General features: G+C 33.6%; 1 protein-coding gene across 1 annotated transcript in view; it reads left to right on the top strand.

The window, feature by feature from the left end:
• LOC124357707 overlaps positions 1–26,828 on the top strand; it is a 73,363-nt gene that overhangs the window by 5,726 nt on the left and 40,809 nt on the right. The window contains exon 2 of the mRNA XM_046809716.1: positions 24,379–24,520. Coding sequence (XP_046665672.1) covers positions 24,469–24,520 — 52 coding nt within the window. The 5' untranslated portion in view covers positions 24,379–24,468. The remainder of the gene's footprint in view (positions 1–24,378; positions 24,521–26,828) is intronic.

The raw sequence follows: 26,828 nt of genomic DNA, 5'->3' as shown, positions 1-26,828 counted from the left end.
GTTATCTATCTTGGAGTTTAGTGATAGTATTAAAAAAAAAAGTATAACCATATAAGTATATTTCTTCCAAATCAGTAGCAAGTTAGAGCTCGAAGCTTTTATAACAGCTGCGATTTTCAAATCAGGAAACCTTTCAACAATACGTCAATGTTTTGAGCATTTTTGAGATAGTGTAAAATAAGTTACTACACTATAAACGGATTCTTATGTCATAAAACTCAAAAATAATTATTTTGGTAGTTAAACATATTTTGATGACAAATTTCAATCCTTATTTATAGCTTTTATCAAATACAATACAATTAATGATTTTATTTTCCTAAAACTTGCTTTAGGTATCATGGTTTCAGTGCTAGCTGTGAATGTAGGTTTTTAAATTTTATTTAATAAAAGTGTTTGATGATAATTCAGTAAATTCATGTCTATTATTAATTTTGGACATTCATCTTTACGTCAAGTTTGACAGACCATGAATATTACTGGCAAACTCTAATTTGTATAATATAAATTCAGTTCAAATATCTGGACGCAGAATTCAAGAGAAATCGTCGTCCCTAATTTTCTAGTAAATAACAATTAATTGTCCGTCAAGGAAAATCAGAATAGAAGGTCTAAAACCGAACCAAACTGGAACTTTTATAACAACCAAAATGTACAGTGTCTTTCTGTGTAGTTTCCTTTCCAAAATTTCGTTATTACATAAATATATCTACAAGTAAAAGGGTTGTCCTTAAAATGGATAATGTAAAAGTCATATAAATCTCCAACAGACCGCATTAAATATATACTTCACAAAGGAACAAGGGCAGGATAAAATACAAAAGCTTCCAGTTACCAGGAAAAGATGTGATGAGGGAGATTGTCAAACGCCATTTGGAAGCCAAGATCGATAGTATAAACCTGACCTCCTCTCTCCACCAGATCACTAGAGATCACTAAAAACATTGATGTGCTTGTGGTAATCAAGCAGTTTTATTGCAGAGTAATGTGTTTTTGATGTAGACTGTAACATAGCCAAGATAGAAATAATTTAGTCGATCATGTTTAGTAAGGAAATAATACACAAAAGGTTAGTACTTTTTTTAATTTAGTCGTGGTTTCCACTGTATTATGAAAAGAAACCCCTTTAGACATCACACAGTTATTGTGTGTGAACAATACTTAATTAGAACAATGAATAAGTTGGATATGTGAAACAGTATCAGTATCATTACCAGAAATATAAATATCTTAATACAAGGATAGCCAAATTATTTTATGGATATATATATATATATATATATATATATATATATATATATATATATATATATATATATAGTCTCAGCAGTAAATTAACCCATGATACTGGAGTGTATAGCAACATACATTTAGTTGTGTCATGTAACCTTAACTCCCATTAGAAAGTGAAATATAAATGTTTTATATAAATGTATATTAAAGTTTTATTTTTAAGATAATATCAAAACGTAGAAAAAAAACTTTCCACGTGTTCAGAATAAAGACAGGCTGACGTTTAGTAGTGGATCGACCATTTATATATGTGTTTAGTTATTAGTACAACAATTAAGTTTAGAAAAATTATTATCTTATTATTTATTAGCAACATTTATATACTTGATAAGGATTAATGGTCATTACTTATTTTAATAAAGTAACATGATAACATGTAATTAGCAACAATAAACTTAAAGAATTAAAATGAATATGTAAAGCCTTTCATTCTATTTTAATTTCCATATAGTTGTACCGGAAATATAAGGAAAAACGACTGTTATATTTCAACTATCCATGCATTATATTGTTCCAAATACCTGCAGAGAAAATTTAACATTGTTAACAACACATTTAACGTTAACTTGCACATTAGTCTTTGCTCCTTTGTATTAAGAAGAACACAAGTTGTAACAAAGAACACCGAAGATTCATGTTGTAACTGTGACTTGCTTGCTGTTATTGAATTCTAAGTCAACCCTTATGTAAGGTCACAAGTGGATTTTACTATATTTTTCCTTGAAACGCTTTATGTCCTTGTGTTTCATAGATGTTTTAATAATGACGTACCTTTTCCCATAATGGAATGAATTAACTGATATCGTATATGCCTACTATCCTTTAATTTCAATTTAAACATTGATTAAATAGATGTTAATATTTGTAGAAATGAGACCTTAGGTTGAGACCTCTTTACTCGGAACGGTAATCTTTTTACTCGGTTCTGTAGCTGTCACGCTATAGAGCTGATTGAAAAGTGCTCAGTAAGTACTTAGAAAGATGAAAATCATTATATGTAATATTGAATGGAATGTATGACACTAGCCAACATTTAGAGCGTACACAATTCGCTTCAAGCGGAAAGAGAACTTCAAAGGTAATTAAAGCGTAATGAGAGGCCGAGTAAAATAGTTGGTATCCTATGTTAAAAGCTCAGAATGTTTGAATTATACAGATTAAATATTTTAGTGCATAAGATGTAAAACCTACGAGGTTGACTGGTACAGTATTCCTACATATAATATTTATAATAGCTATCTTCAATGCTATCTTATGAAATTATACCAAAGCTGTTGCACCAAAACTGTAAATTTTCCATCAATGCACGTAGTATATGACTTTTAACGTAAATATTAAGGAAATTGCCAGAACGTCTGTCATCAGGGGTACCAAATGTTTTATAATTTGCGTAATTGGATAAGAAAATACAGTAGAAAATCGAATAATTTGGAACTGGGCTTAGTCGATGTGGCATGTATCATGGCCATGTGTATATCGTATGAATAAACGCTTTAAACGACACAGTAAATTTCTTTGATATCTGGCTATCAATAATATTAAATCGATAACACTGTATTCGTTTTTATGTCATGATGAGTATTAACATGAAAAAATCTCTCATTTAACTTTACAATTTCAAATTTTGAACTTACTTAGAATAGTATTGACTTCTTATGGTATGAAAGTGGTAAGTATGACAGCAGACGAATTAATTATAGAACTGGGTTTAACCCTTCTTCATTGTAATGTTTAAAGTACAAAGTAAGCAATAGTTTTTTAAACGAACTATACATTCTGTATAGCCTACAGTCATATATTACAGAAAATTGTTTATTTATGATATGGATTTTTGTTTGTGGATATAACAGGGAGGAGATTTTAGAGATTACCTTATGCATGTGGCTATTTAAGCCTCTAATTATATTAACCAATATAAGTGTGGTAGCGGTTACTCAAAATTATTCATTCCTTTGAGGGCGTAACTTAACGTTATATGTTATTAGGCCATTTCTCCCAGAAGTATAATTACAGCAGAAAGTTAAAAAAGGCTAGTTAAAAAGGCTTATTACAACTAAATTTGGTTGTAACTGCAAAAATAATCCTAAACTATCAAGAAGAAAGGCTGGCAAATCTTCAACAGAAATGCCATGAAATGGAAAAAAAACAGGAAGGAGTTAGAACGCCGAGTTTTGAACAGAAATTTATGTGGCCTAGGTAAGATTATCTTGTAAAATAAGTGAGTATCCGACATTTCATAAATTACCTAATGATTTATTATGATTACTTTCATCCAAAGGAGCACCTTTACTGTTAGAAATAGTTGTAAAAGTTTAGCCGTTCGCATGAGAGTTCCTCTGTTTATCCGTCCCGTTGGACGAACATACACATATCACACATGAACACATTTATTAAACACAATATAATGTTACTTAACCAGATATGATCATAGTATGTTACAAATGAAAATACTAACTTACCACTATTGCGTGTTGATTGCTTACATCATATAACCAATAACAATATTTATCTGGAAAACCTTACACCATTTATTGCTCGATAACATGTAAGGTCATAAACTTTTTCCTATATAAGAGTTTTTATTCCATTCACAGAATCTTTAAGAGATGTGATATTAAAAGTTTCGGAAGTGGAAAACTGTTGATATATTGTATTATTCTTTTTTCATCTTAATACATCCGCAATGAAATTTGAAACTTATTGCCTTGGTGCGTTTATCTTTCTATACAAACAAATGTTTTTAAGAAATCTAAATTGAAAGATGAATGCACTACTAAGGTAGAGTGCTAGGAGTCAAAAAGTCTATTAAAATTCCATACTATAATCCATATAATCTTATTATAGAGTGTTTAGGGTGCAAAGATTAGTAATAAAATATTTTCGTTTTTATTTCCAGAAATTAAAACAAGTGTTTTGATACCTAATCACTAAGAATTGGTGACTTTAAAGGTGATAATTACTTTCAAGGGTGAAAATGTCCTATTTTTAAATAGATTATTTAAAAGTTATGCTTTGGTACTGAACCCATCTTCTTGCCATATTAATATTAAAAAGTAAAAAAAAAATATAATATCATTTTCAAAATCATCAATAAATCATATTTGTCTTAATAAATCTAATTTGTATCGTGTTTAGCGCCTGGGTCTATAGAACGAATTTTGACAGATTTCTATTACGGAGTTATGACCTAATGTAATTAAGAGTAGAAGGATTGAAATTGTAGAAATGAGCTGTAGCACGATAAAGATTTACAAAAACTATTTTATAATTGTTCCTTAAAAATAAAGTCCTTCCGTTAAAATTAATAATAAAGTATGTAAACAGGTAGTATAAAATTTGTAATGATAGATAGATAGGTATTGGTATGTACTTATACAGGGAGAGAAGTACATCTGTTATACCATGAGGGAAGGAGAGACATTATACTAAACAAAAGAACATACATACGAGGGATATTCAAAGGAAGGGTATAATAAAATAAAATAATAAAAGTAGATTTTGTTTTATATAAATACTGATGTGAAACTCAAGAAAATAAAAAAAATAATTGAATGTAACACATGAAAAAAACTTTTGAGAAGTAGCATATATATCCCTTACACCTCTCCAGCCCTTCCCCATTTCACCTCTTTACCTCTCTCAGTTGGACATTTAATGAGTATTTTTATAAAGAGTAACTGTTGCCTGACACTCAATACGTGGTGTTGTGTACTAATGCTACTTCTCAAAAGTTTTTTTTCATGTGATACATAAATTTTTTTTTATTTTCTTGAGTTTCACATCAGTATTTATATAAAAAAAAATCTACAGAACAAGTCACTTTAAAGTAGTGTTTTAAGCGTTAATGAGGATAGTTAGGCTACATGTGTGATCGTATCACACACATATATATATATATATCCTTTACACCTCTATATATATATATAGAAAGAGTGGTGGGGGAGGGGGGGGGAGAGAGAGAGAGAGAGAGAGAGAGAGAGAGAGAGAGAGAGAGAGAGAGAGAGAGAGAGAGAGAGAGAGAGAGAGAGAGAGAGAGAGAGAGAGACAGAGAGAGAGAGACAGACAGACAGACAGACAGAGTATGTACCATCATTGTAGAACTCAATATTGTTAATTATGTTAAGATAAAAGAAAAACTTATTGTATAAAGATACATGGTTTTGGGTTAAATGTAATACCATGTACAATCTGTATTTTTTGATATCTGTGTGTACTTTATTTGTTTTTTTTTTTTTTTTTTTTTATTCTACGACTTTCTTTTGTCACGATGGTTATACAAAAATACAAAAATGTTGATAGAGTAATAAGTTTCGAAAACGCTCAGCTGACAATGAGAGTCAATTTCTACGAATAAAGTTAAAATTTTCTAGTAGAAGGATTGAAATTGTTGAAATGAGCTGTGCCACGATAAAGATTTACAAAGACTATTTTATAATGGTTCCTTAAAAATAAAGTTTTTTCCGTTGTTAAAATTAATAATTAAGTATGTAAACAGGTGGTATAAAATTTGAAATGATAGATAGATAGGTATTGGTATGTATTTATACAGGGAGAGAAGTACATCTGTTATACCATGAGGGAAGGAAAGACATTATACTAAACACAAGAACATACATATATTCAAAGGAAGGGTATAATAAAATCCACTTGTGTCCGTACAGAGGGTTTGACTTTGAATTCAATAACTACAAGCTGTCCCAGTTACAGCAAGCATTCTCCCTGTTCTATGACACATTTTGAATTTTACTAAGCGCACAAACAATAAAATTTAACATTGTTACAGATTTATTCTAACACATTTAATGTCATTTTAAAAACAATCATATTTTATACACGGTAAAAATAAATTACATGTTACACCATGTTAATAAATGGTGACATCGTGTAATTAACAAATGTAAGGATATGTAATTCATGCTGCTTGATTTTATTACGGTACGCTATTTGCTACTTTCTTTTCCGAAAAACACATCACAGTACTGGCTAAGCTTAGAAGTAGCTTGTGGGATTAGAAATATTTCATTTCTGTCTGTCTGTCCGTACGATATTTCGAAAACTAATTGACCTATACACTTGAAATTTTGCATTTACATGTGAGGAGCGCTAAGATCGATGATGGTGGATGTCACTTAGTGGGATTTGTATGACCGTTAGTGAATATTTTTACATTGGTCGAATGGGAAACCATACTGACAACCAGGAATAATGAATGAATATATTTATAACAGACTCAAACAATGCATAAGATATAAAAAAATGTGGTACGATAACACATGTAGCCTAACTATCCTCATAAACGCTTAAAACACTACTTTAAAGTGACTTGTTCTGTAGATTTTGTTTTATATAAATACTGATATGAAACTCAATAAAATAAAAAAAAATAATTGAATGTATCACATGAAAAAAACTTTTAAGAAGTAGCATATATATCCCTTACACCTCTCCAGTCCTTCCCCATTTCACCTCTTTACCTCTCTCAGTTGGACATTTAATGAGTATTTTTATAAAGAGTAACTGTTGCCTGACACTCAATACGTGGTGTTGTGTACTAATGCTACTTTTCAAAAGTTTTTTTCATGTGATACATTAATTTTTTTTTTATTTTCTTGAGTTTCACATCAGTATTTATATAAAAAAAAATCTACAGAACAAGTCACTTTAAAGTAGTGTTTTAAGCGTTAATGAGGATAGTTAGGCTACATGTGTGATCGTATCACACATATATATATATATATATATCCTTTACACCTCTATATATATATAGAAAGAGTGGTGGGAGAGGGGGGAGAGAGAGAGAGAGAGAGAGAGAGAGAGAGAGAGAGAGAGAGAGAGAGAGAGAGAGAGAGAGAGAGAGAGAGAGAGAGAGAGAGAGAGAGAGAGAGAGAGAGAGAGAGAGAGAGAGAGAGAGAGAGAGAGAGAGAGAGAGTGAGAGAGAAAGAGAGAGAGTATGTACCATCATTGTAGAACTCAATAATGAATATTGTTAATTATGTTAAGATAAAATGAAATACTTATTGTTTAAAGATACATGTTTTTGGGTTACATGTAATACCATGTACAATCTGTATGTTTTAATATCTGTGTGTACTTTGTTTGTTTTTTTATTTTTTTATTCTACGACTTTCTTTTGTCACGATGGTTACACAAAAATTTTGATAGAGTGATAAGTTTCGATAACGCTCAGCTGACAATGAGAGTCAATTTGTACGAATAAAGTTAAAATTTTCTATTTATCCTGATTATTTATTAAGACTGGAAAGAACTATACTACAACTGTTTGATACTTAAAATTATGTATGACTCCTGCTACATTCATACATACATTTCTCAATTATTAACACATATTAAAAAATACACATTCGATAATTATTTTACGTTTTATAACTTTAATCTTATAGATTACTTGCGTTGCTTGCGCTAACTATGACCGTGGCAGTGATATTTTTGGCGCAGACACAATTAATTGAACCACATGGCGCTATTCGATTGCGCTGATGAGAACTGATTAGCCTGACTGGACATTGGCACAAATTGATAGTGAACAGTGGTATAAACCAAGTTACCTCATGTCACACACAAAGGGTTTGTATTGTCCAAATGTTATCAACAAAGTACATTTCTGCCCTTAGATGATATACATTGAATAGCTAACTAATACGATACACCTTGAATGCATTCAATATTTGGAGGTTTCAACACTTATACATATTAGATGTCAGTTGTAAATCAGGATAAACAAAAAAATTATACTCGTGATTTATTCCGGGTGCCCTTACAGACTAATGGAATTTTTCAGCTACCGTTAAATTTTCTCACGAACTATCCAGTTTTAATGACCAAATTATATTCTAATCCAGTCTATTAAATCCCATTTTAAGAGACATAATAATAATAATTCAGGTGTATACACACACACACACACACACACACACACACATATATATATATATATATATATATATATATATATATATATATAATATATTTTTAACTGACAGCATTACACAAAAGAACAAATCAAATGTTTTTAGTTCCAATTTCTGTGTATTACATAAACTATCATATTACTTTAATAAGGATAACATTATCGATTACATAACAGTTACTAAGTAATAAGTTACATTATACCAATATGTAAAAATGCAAGGTGTCAATTCTACATTTCAATCTACAAATCCCTTTAAATCTTTAAGATTTATTGGATACAGATTTTATGGTTTGCGTTTAATATTTCTTATACTTATGTAAGATTTATACCGAGGCCTTACAGAAAAATTCCTATTATTACAGTCTTTTCACCAGTCTCATGCCGATGGAAACATCTAAAATTACTATAATTATGCGTTTAATTTAAGTCAAAACACCTAATAAATCAAATTTTATTTGTGCATGCTAATATGAGCCAATTTGCCTTATATAATTAAATTATTAAGTAACATAAGGTGTTTTTGTAGGTTTGGAAATAACAGCAATACATTTACCAACAAAAGAACATGTATTCATAAACTCAGTAACAATAATAATTGTGGAACGTACAGAAAATGAATGGTAAATATATTTTACGGTTGTTGGTAAAGGTGAACAACAGAAAGTATTGTAAAATCGTTAAATATGAGTGACGAATAATTTAAAGTAACAATTCAGCAGTATGTAATTTATATTTATTTATACTTGTAAAAACACTGCAGCTGTTCGAAGCTCTCTCTTTTTTTCTCTTCCAATTATTAACATGACATCCATTTCAAATATAGTTTAAAATACAATACTTTTATACTAAATATGTTGTAATATTGTCCTCGTATCGTATTATTTCAAGTATTTTCCTTGATAAGTAAATAACTTTGAAATCTATCTCGTATTTTTCATAACACTGGGGTTGAAAGTTATTGTTAAAAAAAATCTCGTTGACAATTTACAATTTTATAAGCCACCTGAACTTCTGTGTAAAATTAAAACTGAATATAATCAGCAACTTTAAAACTTACAAAACTTAAACATCCTCTTTTTAAGCACTTAAAATGAACCTAACAGATTCCCCTGTCTGGTACGATTAATAACAACAACTATGTTCCTTCTTCAAATAGTTCATACTGTAGTCTCACACTATAAATTCTACTTTTAATCTGATGTCATTAAATAATATTAAAAGCAAGGATTATCTATCTGGAGCGGTTATAGGTTAAAATTTAAAAACACAGTACAAACACAACGAATGAATTAAACAGTACGAGAAACAGAATATTTAGATAGTCCTATCACACACGAATATTAAACATGACATAACATCACGGCCAGCAGAAGGCAGGACAACTGAGGAATTGTCTAAGAATTTTAATTTTGTATATAAAGTGAATTAAATGTTAAATTCTCTTATTCGTAGACAAATAAACCGTTCACAATCATGTGGAAGACGTAACATGTCTTCTTTTACAAAGATATTCAATTTAAACTTTTATTTAAATGAATGAAAACTGAGATAACTTCTTATTTTTAATCTTTAGAAATCTAGCAGTATTTACATTTTATAGAACACGTTTAATTGTGCTCTTCTTAAAAATGTTCTATCAGAATTGATAACAATTTATTTATATTTACTAAAATGAATGAAAAGGAAAATAAAGAGATACGGCATTTGTCCATAAGTATTACCATTTCCCCCCTTTTTTGCCTCATAGTGTATTTTGTTACTTCAATGAGTATATCATAGAGTTTGAAATAGACATAAATTATTATTAGTAGTACTATACACTGTATGCAAATCCACTGGTTCACAGTAGTTTCGCGCAAAATATAATTATTCAGATCCTAACATATCAGACTTTGAGAATAACTTGATTTAAACCAACATGTGCAACTTCATTTGAGTTGCTTTGAGGAACGTTATATGTGATTACCACAACACAAATGTAATGTTCGTAGCATAAATGCATTATTAATCTAATAAAGTGCCCAGTACATATAGCATAGACTAAAATAAATACCCTTCTGGCTCAATCTAAAGAAAGTTATATTTTATTTGTGGCTTTCATCTCTCAATATCATGTTGAAATCATTAATAATTTGACGATAAATCTAGTCTAATAGTTTGCATATAAATAAAATCGTAACATTTTAAATGGCTCATAGATTATTAAATAGACAATACAAATACAAACCAATTTAATTTAAACAATGAACCTACATTTAATACTAATGAGACCTATTTTTAAATATTAAAAATTTATATTGACCTTAAACTTCAGCTCACAATAAAGTTTCATATTTTAAACTCCCCTGTACAAATAGTACATCTGTTGACTTAAGATAAGGCTCTACATTGTGTAATAATGTTTGCACCAGAAAACATCACAGATGTCTATCTGTATTCCCCACAATACATGCCAATACGCCAATGGCATGGTTTAGCTAGCTAGTACAACGGTCATCGCAAGATAACCAGATCAAGCAACGTCGAGCGTGGCTGCTGCTTTGATGGGTAACCGCTGAGCGATGCTGTCCTTTCAAGCAATCCGCCTGCCCGGCCATTGGTGGTGGTTCGGAAGTCATCTTTAAGCCGTTAGTACCCAGGTTAAGTGTTAGAGAGGTATTCTTAGCCGTAACTTCGCCTGATAAAATAAGATCTTTACTTTTACAACTGCGTTTATGTTTCGTCCAAAAGCGTCAGCTGCAAAATATTTTTAGGATATCTAAAGTCTTCCATAGTATAGTACCATTCTAAATTCCAGTCTTTTAACTCCATCGTAACTTTGATTTTTCCACATAGGGGTATACGCGTATTCTATAAGTGGGCATCAAATTGAATACTTATATTATATTTTCCGAACATTGAATATTTTGTAATGCGTAAATATCACCTGATATTTGAAGTTTCAAGTGCTCTTAATTTAAAAGTTATGCGTTAATATAAAAAAAATATATAGAGGATTCCTCATCTTTCCTTTACTTTGACGATTAGAATAAATTATTGAACATAGTTTCAAATTATTGAACACATTTGTCTGTTATAATGGGCTACAAAATATTACACACATCCCACTCTTTCAGTACACCTAATATTTTTCCACTGCAGTGTAATATTTATAGGGATCTCCTTACTCTCTGGAGTATCTTGTATTTTTAATAAGTAATGGATTTATTTTTGTTTTCAATGTAAATTTTTATTTCTTATAAAATTTTTACAATATATAAATACACTAAAGCATAATTTTTTCATGCAATTTCGTAATATTCGGTTTACACAGCAGAGTAGAACACAAGAACATTGAATTATATTCTCGTCTCCCGAAATTAACGTGCTATACAATTTTCATAGCATCATGTAAATTAGCAGCATCAGCAGCTCACGAAATACAGTCATGGTCTGTACATCCAATTGTGGGTCCATAATGTGAAGGGAGTGCAGGGAAAATGTATCCGATTAATGCATCAGAGACCAGCATATTATCTACTCAAACCACTGCGACCACACGTTGGTTTCTGTTTACGGTTTCTGCGGTTGCCTTTAATGTCTCCTATTATCCTAATAGGATTAATACATAGTGCGGATTAATAGTAACCTGTCCTACAAAATACATGGGATGACGTCCGAATCACATAAAATCACCTGTAGCCTAATTTAGTATCGATAAAAGGAAACTACAACCATATTTCGAATTCTAAACACATATTTCTTGTTACCCACGTCAATAATATTACGTTTACAAAGATGAGTGTAAAGTGTAATTTTATTGAAGTTCTTGATTACGTCATTAGAAATATAGAAAATTCGTTGAAATAAAAGATAATGTATACAGGCAAATATAATTTAAAACTAAAAAATAAGCCTTCCATCTTAAACAAAAGCCCATTTCGAGTAAATTAACATTACGGATACGCTGAGTCCTTACTCAACTTTTCATATTAACTGTACATAAAAATATCAAAAATAAAAATTGTCAAAAAGTTGTTTTATTTTTTATCATATTTAAAAATATTTCAATAAAATTCTGCAAGTAAAGCCCAAATTCGCATCATATTGACGTTAATTGAATTTTTTTGTCAATCTGTCAGTTTGTATTTACCAATCCTTATTTTTATTTTCTTCGAGGAGACTACTGATAACCTTTAAATCAGACTATTACTTCCAGGATCCTAATGAATTGTTATTTAGCACTTCATGTAAAATATTTGCTATAACACTTTACAGGTATACACGTTGACATTATTTAAAACTAGATTGTCAAAATGATCAAAGCCACAGTAGTCAACATCACATTCATAATCTATTCATAGCATAAAAGTGTATTAAATGAGATTAAAGAATGTTTTCCAACAAAAATATAATAAAAATGCAACTCCTTAAGTGAATTCCTTTATACGAGTACTTAGCCTCATAAAACGGTAAAATATTATAAGAAAAGTTAAAATTTGCTTTTATGCTAATACGATTTCTAGTTTTTGAATCGTCTTCAGTCTTCAATTTTTAACTGGCAGCGTTTCAAACAGCCACCGAACTCTATATAAATGTATACATTTACTACATTGGTACACTAGATTAATCTTAATTATCCGGAAATCAAGGATAAGATTGACCTAATAGACCCGCTGGCTCCTCAAATATTTCTAACTTTCAATTATGCCGTAAAATATATTTTAGGGGAATTCCTGTCAATAATACTGCAGTCACTAACTCTGGCTTAGTAACACTGAAAGTAACTGGGAACTTTCCGAAACTTTTTTATTTGGTCTCTAAAGGAAAACAATATAAAGTGGATCCACTAGGCGCTACAAACAAAAGGGTCTGTTATGTCTTACTTAATTTAATCGATTCAGTAGCAAGGAAGGAATCTCTTCTAATAAGTCTTAATGCCATTTTTATCTATTTCAGGGAAACGTCCCTGTTTCGCTTACTGGTCCAAACTATAGACATTAATCCATTCGTTCCTACCTTGGTGCTTGCTCTATGAAAATAATCGCAATTCATGATTTAAAATAATTCTACGAGGTTAAATTCTCTTAGCAAAAACATTGTTTTTTTCCTATTCATTTTTTTAGTTTAATATGGTGCATTTTCAGAGTAAATTCCCTACTGTACTAGTCGGAAAATTTGGCGATTTGTACTAATGAACAGCTATTTCATTATTTTAGTGTAATTCTGGTGTAATTCCGATGTCAATTTCTTACTGTAATATTCAGTATATTCGGTGCTTTGTACTAATCAATACATGTTAAATTATTTTAGTTTCATCTGTTGTAACTCCGGTGCCAATTTCCTATTGTAATATGCAGTAAATTCGGGAATTGGTTATTTTGTATGGTCTATTACAATCATGTGTAATACCAACAATATTTCATTGTTAATTTTAATTAAACTTCTTAAAATGGTTAGATTAGGAATGTAATGAATATGCAACATTTTTTACTTGTCATTTCAAGTATTTTCCTGTGAAGAAGAAAATAAATGTGCATATATTCATACTTTATACAATATGTTTTGATTTATTCCATTGGTAACTACTTTAAGAGTGTTAAATTTATTAAACGTCTCAACATTTATTGTTTCATATGTCAAGTTTAGCAAATAAGTGAAAATTTCTAGTGATAGAGAACAATGCACCATCTCAACATTTATATTTGTTTTCACTATTTTTAAAGTGGATGGAATAAAGTTTAAGAGGAAAAGTATTGGAAAGAGTCGAGATAAAGGCCAGTGATACATTGCATCCTCAGACAGAACGAAAGGTCTTTGTGAGCAAGATTTATTTGTTTTAACAGAACTTCTGTGAAAATATTTTCGAAGTATTTCACAGAAACAAATAAGTATTCTTTAATAATTAATTATTTCTTTTAAAACAACATACGCTTGGCTTAACTTTCTTAAAACTGAAGAATTATTTTTATTAAATCAAAAAAGAAGTATGGCGATGTACCAAAACTGGTAGTATGAATTTAATATTATAAAGTGAATGAAGCCAATGTTTGGTTGATACTGACGGTATAAACTTGGGTATTATGTTTGAAATAAGAGAAGTCTGGAGGAAGTAGAGGGATATTATGACCTCGATCGAGGTAGATAATGGCAACCCATGATATTGAATATCTTTAAACTTTTCCAACCCATCTCACGACATTATCTCCGATATTTAAATGTAGATCAACACTATTTATAAAATAAGTATACAGTGAATCGGTAATATTGCTGCATAGTACAATATAGTTGTATCCTTTTAGTTTCCTTCCCCACGTCTTAATTAAAAATCTCTTTGAAAAATAACGATCCCAGTTAAATTTAATATAGGATTCGCTCGGTTCGTGATAGATTCACTATTGATCTTGAACGCATTATAAAAATTAGGAAGCAATTTGCGGTTTATTCTGTCTGGCTTTCCGGTTATACCTTAACGAACCGGAAATGTCTACTCAGCTTTAAATCCTCAATACATACCTTAGCACGCGTTTTTCGGATTTCCCTATCATGATTGTAGTTAATTGAAATATTAAACCTGCACAAATCTCTTACTGTATAATCAAATTATTGTAGATCATTGATATCTCACAAAACTCATTACTGTATCATCAAATTATTGTAGATCATTGATATCAATTATTTAAAAGCAATTATAGTAAAATTTTCACAAAATGTTTTTGATTATTACAAATTTATTTGTAGCACTAAACTCATTACTAGTACACACTTTATTGTCATGAGTGTGTGTTACGATAATGAAAGCCGCGGTTTTTAGCCGAATGTCAGTCGTTCGTTATCTCAGTATCTGACATTTATTAAACATCTATCTACAGCGTCACCGTGTTGGTTGTAAGCGTCTCTAGCTATAAACATGTGATATATATATATATATATATATATTATTATATTTTATATATATATATATATATATATATATTATTATATTTATATTATATATATATATATATATATATATATATATTAAGGTAAATAATTAAGTTTACATCAAATTTTTATGGTCTAATTTACCATTTCAAACCTGAGAGAACTAGCACGGTTAACAATAAATTTACTTCTTAGAGGACATCCGATTAATATTTAAATTTATAAATTTTACTATTGTCGTCTATTAACTTTCAAAGATATGTTGTGTCACGCCTCCTGCTCAGCTGGGGCGAAGGGGGGTGTACTCAGGAACCAAACGCAGCTCAGATTACAGCAACTTTATTCAAACGACAACACTTCCGAACCATGGACACCACGCGTCACGACCATCACTAGGCTAAGCCCTACACTAGATCGGCCCTCAGGGAGCTCGGACGTCCGCTCGCGCCGGAGTCCTCTCACGTACAACACCGCCTCGGGCGCTCACCTTGCTGACCTCCCCCTCCAGTACTTCCAGACGGCGGGGAACATGGGCCCCGACGTCACACACCCCCAGTCAAAATTAAGGGTGGTTGTTGGGGTGGATGGCCCTCTAGGAGGAGTTCGTCTTCTTCATTCTTCCAGGCCCTGGCAGCTGGGTCCCTTGGTTGTGTTCAGCTGGGCGGCTGGGTCACGTGCACAAGTTACCATGGCGTCTACCCTCACGTTTTCGCCGCGTATCGCTAACAGTGTGGTTAGCGGTCGGGGTTCTCCAACAGTCAATATTTGTCTTTAGATGTGGAGGAAACACATGGGGAACAAAACGACACTGCGGCAGCCACTTCTCAGGGACAGTCATTTACACTGGCACATAAAGTCTCTGCCGTTGGGACGGCCCGATCACACATAAAGTCTCTGAAGTTGGGACGGCCGATCACGAGCCCTCAGTCGTTCGCTCCCATTGGTACCGCTTCACTAATACATTTCCAGGGAAAGTTTATTAATTTTAATGTTATTCCCAGCAACAGGCAATGAATCGTTCCTCACAAAGGTTTGCCTTCTACAAAAACATGTTGTCCTACGAGAGCCTATCTACCTACTCTAGTTAGCAATGTTTTGCTATTTGGTGTAATCGCATTTATTTGACAGAAACATTAGTTCCTAAAAACTTACTCTTAAATACCGCGGTGGTGTCCATTCCCTTATATTATACATATATCCTTACGTGTAGGTATATTCGACATTTTATATTAAAAATACATTAATCAACTTTACATGTCTTTATAATTACTTGAAGCTAGAAATTATAATTGTATATGAATAAATGAGTTCATGACACATTCCGGAACCATTCAGCTGTTCTGTGCGAGTCATACAAAACAAAATATATTAATCCCTCTATATTGCCCTTTCTTATGATCTAGTACAATGACGATTATTCCAATTCAAACATGATAATATTATTATTAGAACTATTTACCAAATTACTAAACTAGTACATTAATCCTTATTATCTACCCATACTATCACTTACTATTGCAAAAACACCTTTTTTTATAGATAATAACCTTACAAAGTGGATGTTATTATAGGGACCCAAACTAAAATAATTGTAACTAAAAGTCCACGACAAGGTTATTCTAGATATTTGACATCTTCCTACTCATTAACATAGACAAGTGAAACAAACTACAGTAGGGACATTATAAGCGTAACCATGTACTACAAGGATACAGATATTTACAGTGCAAGAGGTGGTACAAAAGTTTTGTAACTGAAGTGGTTGCTCAGCGGCAGCGCAGTGTCTACGTGACAAAAGTAGCTGTGGTCAGCAGTAGCCGTCCGGCCTCTCTGGTCACTCTGGTCACCTGACCTCTCGGGTCACCGGCCTGGCTCTGAGCTACTGGACTTCCCACCGGTGCTCTAAGACTTAGCATGAAATGACTTCGTTTTTCAACAAAGCTCTTATCTCTTAAATTTTATTCTTTACATACATCTAAACTACCTTTTAACATAACTACCTCAATACCACACAAGAATATGTTAATAGCTAACTATACCCGAACAACGTATAAGTTACTTTGTATGCATTGACAAGTTAAATACTTGATTATTTTTTATTCCCCAAAATTACAAACAAATTACAAAAGTAATTACTTAGTTCTTAACATTGGTTAGCATAACCAATATACAACATTTGGTTTCGTATACGGTGTTACAATCTTAGAAACTAACTTGTCAACGGTTAATTCATAATTACGTTAATGACAACTGGAAGAACAACATAAATTATTATTAAATGTTATAATACAATAGGCAATTATATTTTACTAACAAAATTATTTATGTCATTGCGACGTACCAATCCTCTTAAACATTAAGTCTTAACCTAATCTAGGAATTCTAAAACTATTTCAAGGGTCCCCCTGTATTTACAGAATAATTACGAGTTTACAATTTAATTATTATTAGTCAAAATCAACTTCCACGCTGATATTGGCGTATGTATACGTACCCGCTGAAAACAGAACATGTATTTCACCTAGTCAATCATAATAAACAGTTTTGGGAATATAAACTCTTATATTAGCTAATACTCACATTCACTCACATTCACTCTGAGTGGCCACTCGGTTTTTTTCAAACTTTCACACTCCCCACATTTTCATTCACACACTGGACTTACATGTTTTACGAATTAATGATAACAATAATCTCCTCTGAAATAATATATTTTATACATTTTATTAATCATACACTATAACGTTCACAGTTATACAGTTTACCTCGAAGTTTACCTATGGTTACAACGATTACCTGGTATCCTTTATACCTGATCACGAACTTGGTCCCACCAATTAAGAGTGATTCTCAGCTCCTTTCCATCGACCTCCGTGATAGGTAAGTTCTTTGGCAAGCCATCGTCTCTGACGTCACGTTTTGGCGGTCATCGCTATGTCGTCGCCTTTTCGTCTCGATACCTTGGATCTCCAGTTTACCCCATAATCCCACGACGTACCGACAACCAATTCAGAACCAATATTATTATAATGCCACAAAATAAATCCACAATAAATTGTTCCTGATTCGGGGAGAATATTTCATTTTCTGCTCTCACAAATGCTCCTATACCTAAGCCTACTAGATGGGGATTTCTCACAACAATTATGGTTAGTAAACAAAAATAAATGGAGTGCAGCACGGCTGACAGTGATGTATACATGTCCCTCTCCATGACAAAACCTTAAGCGTCGGGCTCTCTAACTTTCTATGTTCTGAAAAAGATAAATTCCAGTGCGGCAGCTTGACTAGTCCATTCGTTGTCTAAGCATTTCGTCTAGTGTCTCGAAAGTGCTGGAAACATGATTAATTTTAGAGGTGATTTTCAAAGTTTTTAATTTTGACCACGAATCTGGAAGTATGTGTGCCACAGCTAACTTATCCGCTTCCTGTCTACACGGATAGCTTTCTGAAACCAAAATGTGGGAGTCAGCGACTAAGCTACAATCACACGGCACTCTCACGTGTAGTGCACCCAGGCTCTTAAGCTCTGTTATCTTAACTGTAGTGTTCGAAGTGTATCTGCACACAAACTCTAAATGCTCAACAATATGGGTTAGTACATAGGTGAAGTCGTCTATCCTGGGTGATAAGTGGCACGTCACCTGACACACATGAAAAATACACATAGTGAGCTCAGCTCTTGTATGGTCGCCACCCATAAATGTTTTTTCTAGGGCAACGTGATCCGGACACAGCATCACCGGCGTATCTAGGGACATAGCATAGTGGATTAATATTCGGCTGACAAGTGCTGCAAGGCTGCTCCCTGTATCACTACCATACTGTCTTCACTGTTGACCAAAAATGACGTTTCCTGCTTAATGGTACAAGTCTGGTTATTCCACGCAAAAGGTATTATTAAAGGGGGTATACAATCTCCATTGGGACGTAAGTTTCTTGATTGGAATCTGCAAATTTATTAAGATTGAGTTACCAGAAAATTACACAATTCAGCTATTTCTAACTTAAGGTATTTTAGACACTTCCTCCACTGGTATCGCTAGGTCATAGCTGTCCGCTTTTAATGCAACTGTTAATTTTGTTAAATCCTCTCTTAGCTTATCTACAGTTATTATAGAATTCGGGATCTTCCCCTCTCGACATTGACTCAATATCTCTAGGCGTGTAACAAGTTGTAACAATTGTAACTGACGTACTGTATGGTGCGCGCTCACCTGTAAACAAACTAAAAACTCTTGTGATCATTTCTCTGTTCGTTTGTGAATTCCTGCTTCTGAAATCGATCGATTAACTTGGTTATGTTAACGCCAACATCCACGACACGTGCGAAGGTCCTCTCTACTTCTGCACTGTAATTCTTCATACCTAAATTGACATTTCTCTATTTCTGAAAAGGCTTCAGTTACTTGCTCACTTAAGCTATTTTCAAAATTTTGACATTAAATATTGATTAGTGAATAAAGGTTTTAACTGTCGTTTAGGTCGTTACTCCACCAGCACCAATGGGCGAAATCTCCTATCACACTTAAAACTCCTCTGGACTCTAGCAGACATACTATTAGACTTTACATATACATCGTCAGTGAGTGGAATGGCCAGTTCACACACGTTTGTTTTCGTCCTATTTGAGATTTATTTTCCAGGCAAAGCGGTCTCTAAACTCTGTCAGCAGTTTAAGTAGGGCTTTTCTTTTCTCTGGGGATAATTGCGGATTAATATCTATGTTTGCCTCCTCAAGCTCGCTCTTTTCTTGTCTTGCTCCCTTGACTTCGCTGGTCGGTTTCTTCTCGCAGTTCACAATATTTCATATACCTCCGCTAACACTTCGCCTCTTTGTAGGCACTTTTTATCATCTGCCAGATTCATCACCAATATTTGGTTAGGTGGCTCGGCGTGAGTCAATCCGTAGGGCACTAGAACAGATTTTTCTCTAAATATTCCTTCCTTTGGTTCCATAACTCCTAAAGTGGGCAGCAAAACCTTCGTACTTAATTTTCAGGAGTCTCTGACTTCTTGGAGGGAGTTCATAGAATTCATCACATATTACTCTCGCCTGTATCTGTTGTCTTTCTTCAAACTGTATGTGCTTCAACCACGAGGGGTCTGGAGGTGGACGCAAATACTTGGCGTCTTTTTCCGCGCTGAGGAAATCTACTGAGATATTTTTCTTCCGTTGGGCGATTATAAATTGGGCTCTTCTCCTCGAGAAATCTATTGTTTTGTACCAAACTTCAGGTGGAAATCGTTACCCAGGATACAACAGTCACCCACTCTTTGGCCACAAACACTGGGAACAATATCACACAGTGGCTGATTTCTAAGATAATTTTCTATTCTACCCAAAATCTGTACCGGCTCATCGGTGGCTGTCTTAACATTCATTCCTTGTACTGCTTTAATCCTGTCTCTCACGTTGGCTACCAGATTCTCATCAACACAACTCACACAGGCCCCAGTATCTAATATTATTGGCATTGTCCTCTGATTTAATTTTCCTTTTATTTCCAATACTCCCACGGTCCTAACAGTATCTGGCCTCGGGGGACGAGGGAATTCCTTGAGTATAGCGTTGGTAAAATCCCACGGCGATACTCATGGCGTGGATTACGGTTGTATCTCCTCCATGTGTCATTGCCATTCTCGGCGCTCATGTTCTTGGCACAAGACCTCATCCTCTGTTGTTGGGAGCTCATTTCTAGCGGAACCACTCGCTCCCTGATTTAGTGGTTCCCTCTGTCGTTTTCCCTGATTTTCCTGAGCGACAGGCAACAGCATAATGACCGGGTCTATTGCACTGGTAGCATATCACTCGACCGTTCCACTAGTTCTTCCACGATTCGAGGTGGAGTAGGCTCCTCTTGCTCTCCCTCGGTTCCACCTTCCATACTGTTCACCATCTTGTGCTCTTCTTTCCCTCGGAACTTCGATCTGAAACCCTTGGCTGTTGCTTATTGTTCTCAGTCATGCGGCCTCGTGTATCTCGATTCTTCTCCTGCTGTTCTAGAAGACGCATGCTTAACTTGGCAAATTCAGATGTTAAGTTTTCTAGTTTGCTTTCTAGCTCCTGTGTTCTTTCAGTCTTTGATGGCTGACTGGCGTTCCCTGTAGTTGTCGCCTTTGATGAGACTTCCGCCAGTAGGTGGTCTACCCGCTGTCCAGCCATGAAACGTGCGGTCTGGATCTTCCTTACGTTAGCCAGTAGGCTTTCTAGATTGTCATTGGGTCATCACCATCACTTTCTCCAATAGAGATGGCCTTAATCCTCTTAAAAACATGTTTGATCTTAGTTTCTCTCGTTCATTCCGGGGTCCACTTTTGAACACAAATTTAACACATCTTGTACATACGATTCTACGGGCTCCTCCTCCCCTTGCATCCGCATCCGCAGTCGGAACTCCCATCTGTTCATCCCAAGCGATTGCTTGAAAAGTATCCTTCATTCCATTCTTTACCCGCTCCCAGGTGATATTGGCTCCTAAAGATTGCTCTAGGTTCTCGTACCATTTCAGAGCTGCCCCTTCCGGTAACAGGGGAGAATAACCAACATCTTATCCTCGTTCCAGCCATTGGCCTTTGCCACTCTCCCAAATTGGGCTAGATACTCCTCCACGTTGTCCTCCATTCCGCCCTGAACTTTCCTGGAGTAATAACAGGCCCCCTGGCTTCAGCCATAGCTTCTACTTCCTCTTCACCGTCAGGACCACTACCAGGTAGGGGAATTAAATCGACTTCAGCTACGGTTCTTACTTCCTCAAGATGTTCTTTGGGGTTGTCCTGGGTCTTCGGGAACCTCACTAACTGATGTCAGCCTTGACTGACTTCTTGTTTTTACACTAAACTTGATGTTTGGGGACGACATACGATTGCTCCACCCTATCACGAATTAAGATTTAAATAAAAACCAAATCAGAACAAAATTAAATCAAAACAAAATCAAAATCACAATCACAATCCAAATCAAATCAACAATTTAAATATACATATTCCCCTGAAAAAAGGGTTATTCAAAAACACCAACAACATTTCAATTGCCGCGACAGTCGTCGTACCAATTGGGTTTGACCTGGCCTACCCATGGACAGGTTTTTGTTTTTTTTTTGTTTTTTTTTGTTTTTTTACCACTTTATAAAAACACAAACTATTTCTCAAAATTATTCTATTCACCAATAAAAAGAAAACAGCTTTGTTTACATCACGGGTAGGTTGCCTCCCTTACCGGTACCTTGGTTCGACGCACTGTGGCTGCTAAGTAGGCTACTCTTACAACAACTACAAAATTATGTTCGGCTTACAAGCTACGAGAAAACAAATAAAATTATTTACTCCAAATTACACTTTGCTTTCAAAAGGTAACTACAATTATTTGGATCAAAAACTAACTTTCTCTCTTGTTCTTTCAATCTACATTTTTTTTCAACTTTATCAATTTACTTAAAAAAAACAATCCGAATTTTAAAAAGAAATATTCACTATTATATTATATTACTATTAAATATTATATTACTAACCTGGGATCGTTTAATCCGTCTTTGGTTCTGGATCACCTCAGGATACCCGGCTGCCTCCACCAATTTGTCACGCCTCCTGCTCAGCTGGGGCGAAGGGGGTGTACTCAGGAACCAAACGCAGCTCAGATTACAGCAACTTTATTCAAACGACAACACTTCCGAACCATGGACACCACGCGTTCACGACCATCACTAGGCTAAGCCCTACACTAGATCGGCCCTCAGGGAGCTCGGACGTCCGCTCGCGCCGGAGTCCTCTCACGTACACACCGCCTCGGGCGCTCACCTTGCTGACCTCCCCCTCCAGTACTTCCAGACGGCGGGAACATGGGCCCCGACGTCACAGTTGGTTTAGAGCGTGTTTCGAGCGCTTAAAACCCATCATTCTCTTCCTGAAAAGGTTGCGTAACTTTAATGAATCTTGCACCGTTGTAGCTTTGTTTTTATCATTAAAATTATTTCTAACATAAAATTTACTGTAAGAAATACTGTTCAAATATTTAAGGTTTATCAAGCATTTTAATACATTGTAGTGTATATTTTTAGTGCTATTCAAACTATAAATATAAGTGTTTCCTATAGATAAGCAGAAGAAGAGATAGTTGTAAGTCACTAAAACTTAGAAAAAATGATTAAGCATTCAACTTACTCAAGGTTTATAAGATTCTAGTTGGTTCTGAGTATAAAAGAGACCGAAAAGGCAATCAGAAATATATGTCAAAATGTTCGAGTTGACAAAAGGACAAATGTAACACACATACATTTATACTTCTTGTAGGGAAAATAAATGTTTTATGACACATGAAAAATGTTTTGAATAAGTACATATTATTCATGGTATTCAGATTGATTATTTACAATATGAAAGTACACTGTGCAGTTGCTGATAAAATAAATGTAATTAAATAGATTTTTCGGTCCCTAGTTTCATACTACTAACCGTTGTTAGGTATTAGGAAACAGACCCCCTCGAACGACCTTGATTGTTAGTTTTTTAAGATGAGTTTTGAAAGTTAGAAATTCTCTAATAAGATTGAGTTTCAAGTAAAACCGATACACATTTTATGACTCGAAGTTAAAAAATATAGAGGGCGGCAAACATTGGACAGATACAAGATTCTGCTACGTAGATTGTCTACATTACAAAGACATAGAATTTGTAGGTGGTATCTATGGAATTTTAGTAGTTATCATCACCAAATCATATGAGATCACTCTTCTTACTTTCGCTATAAATCTTAAGCAAACAGTTACTCAACATCTGCGCAGTCAAATGAGGCCTGCTTTGGGGTATTTATTTTTGTAATTATTTTAGGTACTTAAATCGCTAATGACAAAAACTATTTGCCTTTAAAAGTAACAGAATTTTTAATCGGATTTTAGAAACTTTATCCAATAAAATGTAGGAATAAGCCATCTGGATCAGGATCTTACAGATGTTATCGCTGTGGTAAACAGTGACATTAGTTTAAATAACAATGACATTGTTTCTTTTGGACTTATAAACTCTCTACATCCATGTATTTTATTAACCAATTAGGGTGTTATAGGAAACATTTGTATCTGAATGGTACTTCTTTTATTGTAAAGTTAAATATTTTTCCTTTCAGATAAAAAGTGGTCAATTATAATTCCAATGCTTTGAAATGTATTAGTTTACTAAAAACAGAAAAACTAATCAGTGTTGAAAATTAATAAGGTGATCATTAATATTGATCTGATCTTTTCGTTCTGTTCCAGGTTTGGCGAAGTGGCCGGAAGACCGAACGGACATTACAACCCCATTAGTCCGGTCCGGAAAGGATAACAGTGCCATGGTTTAACGGCAGGATGGAGTTAAGCGGTTTTGCGGCTCTTATCACCCTGACCGCCCTCTGTACCGGTAAGTTATCACCGACCCCCTCCTCATCAGTTTAGTCTAACGTCGCGTTATGAATAAATGAGTTTGCTCAAATATTAATTTACTTACTCACCAAGTTGGTTACTGGCTTAATGAGGTTTTCCGTTCATTAAGAATACATTCAAGTAGAAAATTAACTTTCACTGAAAGTTCAGAAAAGTTATAACATTTATTATGTTTATTTGCACAGTTTTTATTGATTGCGACACGTTAAACGACACGAGTTTTCAGTAATAGCATAGTATATTAGTAAGACAGATGTATAAGGAACATTGTTGGAAACATGACCCCACTTGACATTTCCTCGCGAGAGCTGCCAACAATGGTTGAACGCTGAAGTAAATGATATGTCAGAAGCGAGTTGGAAGTTGGAATCTATTCAAAATATTATTTTTCAGTGATTGTGTACACCAAAACCTTGCTATTTCATTCGTGTGAATACCATTTGCTAGGAAATGAAATAACATCACCTTGAGACTGTTTTGTTTACGACACCAACACTTATCCTCAAAGTTAATGAAATTCTCAACGTAATACTCTAAAATGTTTTCGGTCATTCCAACGTCAGTGATAGGTATATCATATTATATTTCACAGCAAGTGTTCTGGTTTTGTAGCTCCAGCTTTTATCCTTAAAAAGCTGCCATTATTAATTCGTCTTGTGAGCACAAGATGTAAAAGAACATACTTGGGAATCAGTGATCCTTGAAACCATTAATAATCACAAAGCAAAAGCCAGTATTTAGATGATGGAGAATTTCAGGAAATCAGATTAGGCCTTATTAAGAAAAACCGTCTGTTTACCTGAGTTTCATGTTTAATCACGTGCTTTCATTAGGTCTGCTAAACTACGTATTTATGTAGTCTGCTACGTACGTATTTACAGGGAAATTTTGCTAGGTGAATAATGATCTTAAACTGAGACTCAGTTTTAAAGCTTAGATGGTAACTTACCATGCCACACCCAAATCGCACTTTACTAGTCGGCAATGTTACTGATAACAATTTTGATGAGCTCTCTCTTTCTGACGGTCTTGCTATACCGGAGATGGGACCTTGTAAGAATCACAAATCTTTGCAATAAGCTATATTAATGTTACAATAGACTATGTTAGTGTGACCTATAATTAATTATCATTTGAACCTTCATATCATTTCATTACATTAACATCAATGAATATGACATTATATAACTTTTAACAAATATACCATTATTGTGAATTTAATTAACATTAACATATATCCTATCAATTAGGCTGTGATTCGTTCGTTAGCAAGACGAATATTTACTTGAAAGAAATTTCACACTATTGTGTAGTGTTTATGTTACAGTACTCAAGATGAGAAATACTAATTGGGAGGGTAATAATTATATAAACATATGGAAGGTTAAAGTTTTTATATGGGTAGAATATATTCAAAATTGTTTGCCCATCAAATACTGTAAGAGCCATTGTAGGACCCGATGTATGTTATGCAGCTGTGCCCACCACGAGTGCCCTATTTGCTATAAACATTTATTTTACTTATAATATATTAATTTTTCCATATTTGATTAAAGTTTGAATTTTCCAACTAGACATTTATCACCCCTGATTTATCTTAGGTATAGTACAAACTCTCTCATTTAACCTGAATTATATATATATATATATATATATATATATTTATTTATTTAAGAAATATTCTACGGTAAGTTTCTGATATTCACTCCTCATCATAGATTCCGGACCTAAAAACTTGATAAGTTGGACATTCGAAAATTATGATTTGAAATGAATAAACTACATTTATTGTGCATATCAAACATAAAGTATAGGTTTTACATTAACAGCCAATTTGATATAGTATATAACTTATACCACATTCTAACCTACAATCTATTTATTGTGGGCGTTATCTTGCGTTGGTAACTCTACATTATAAAATAATGGTATTGTGCAGAGCTCAGGCCGGATCAAACGATGCCACTTGGCTGGAGACTTTGCTCCCAAAGCAAATTATAATTCCTAGACCATTTTCTTCTTTTCCTTGTATCCGATCCTGTTTAACCCCCTGGAGTTCTTTTTATAAGAGTTATTGTCTCTCTATAAGGCAGAAAAATATATGAATGAGATAATGAGATAATTATCTCTTGGATGATCTACATAAGTATGGTTCAGGAAGAGTGTAGTGTCATAACGAGGGTAGTTGTTCTATTTATATAACAGTATCTCATAGAGATCAATCACTACCACCAAAAATCTCTTCACCTTGGTAGCAGCTCAGTACCTAGAAAAATGACCTAAAG

This window comes from Homalodisca vitripennis, chromosome 3, assembly GCF_021130785.1.
Source record: "Homalodisca vitripennis isolate AUS2020 chromosome 3, UT_GWSS_2.1, whole genome shotgun sequence".
Classification (NCBI taxonomy): domain Eukaryota; kingdom Metazoa; phylum Arthropoda; class Insecta; order Hemiptera; family Cicadellidae; genus Homalodisca; species Homalodisca vitripennis.
Note: the sequence above shows the minus strand (reverse complement) of the source record. Positions and strands in the feature narration are given on the sequence as shown.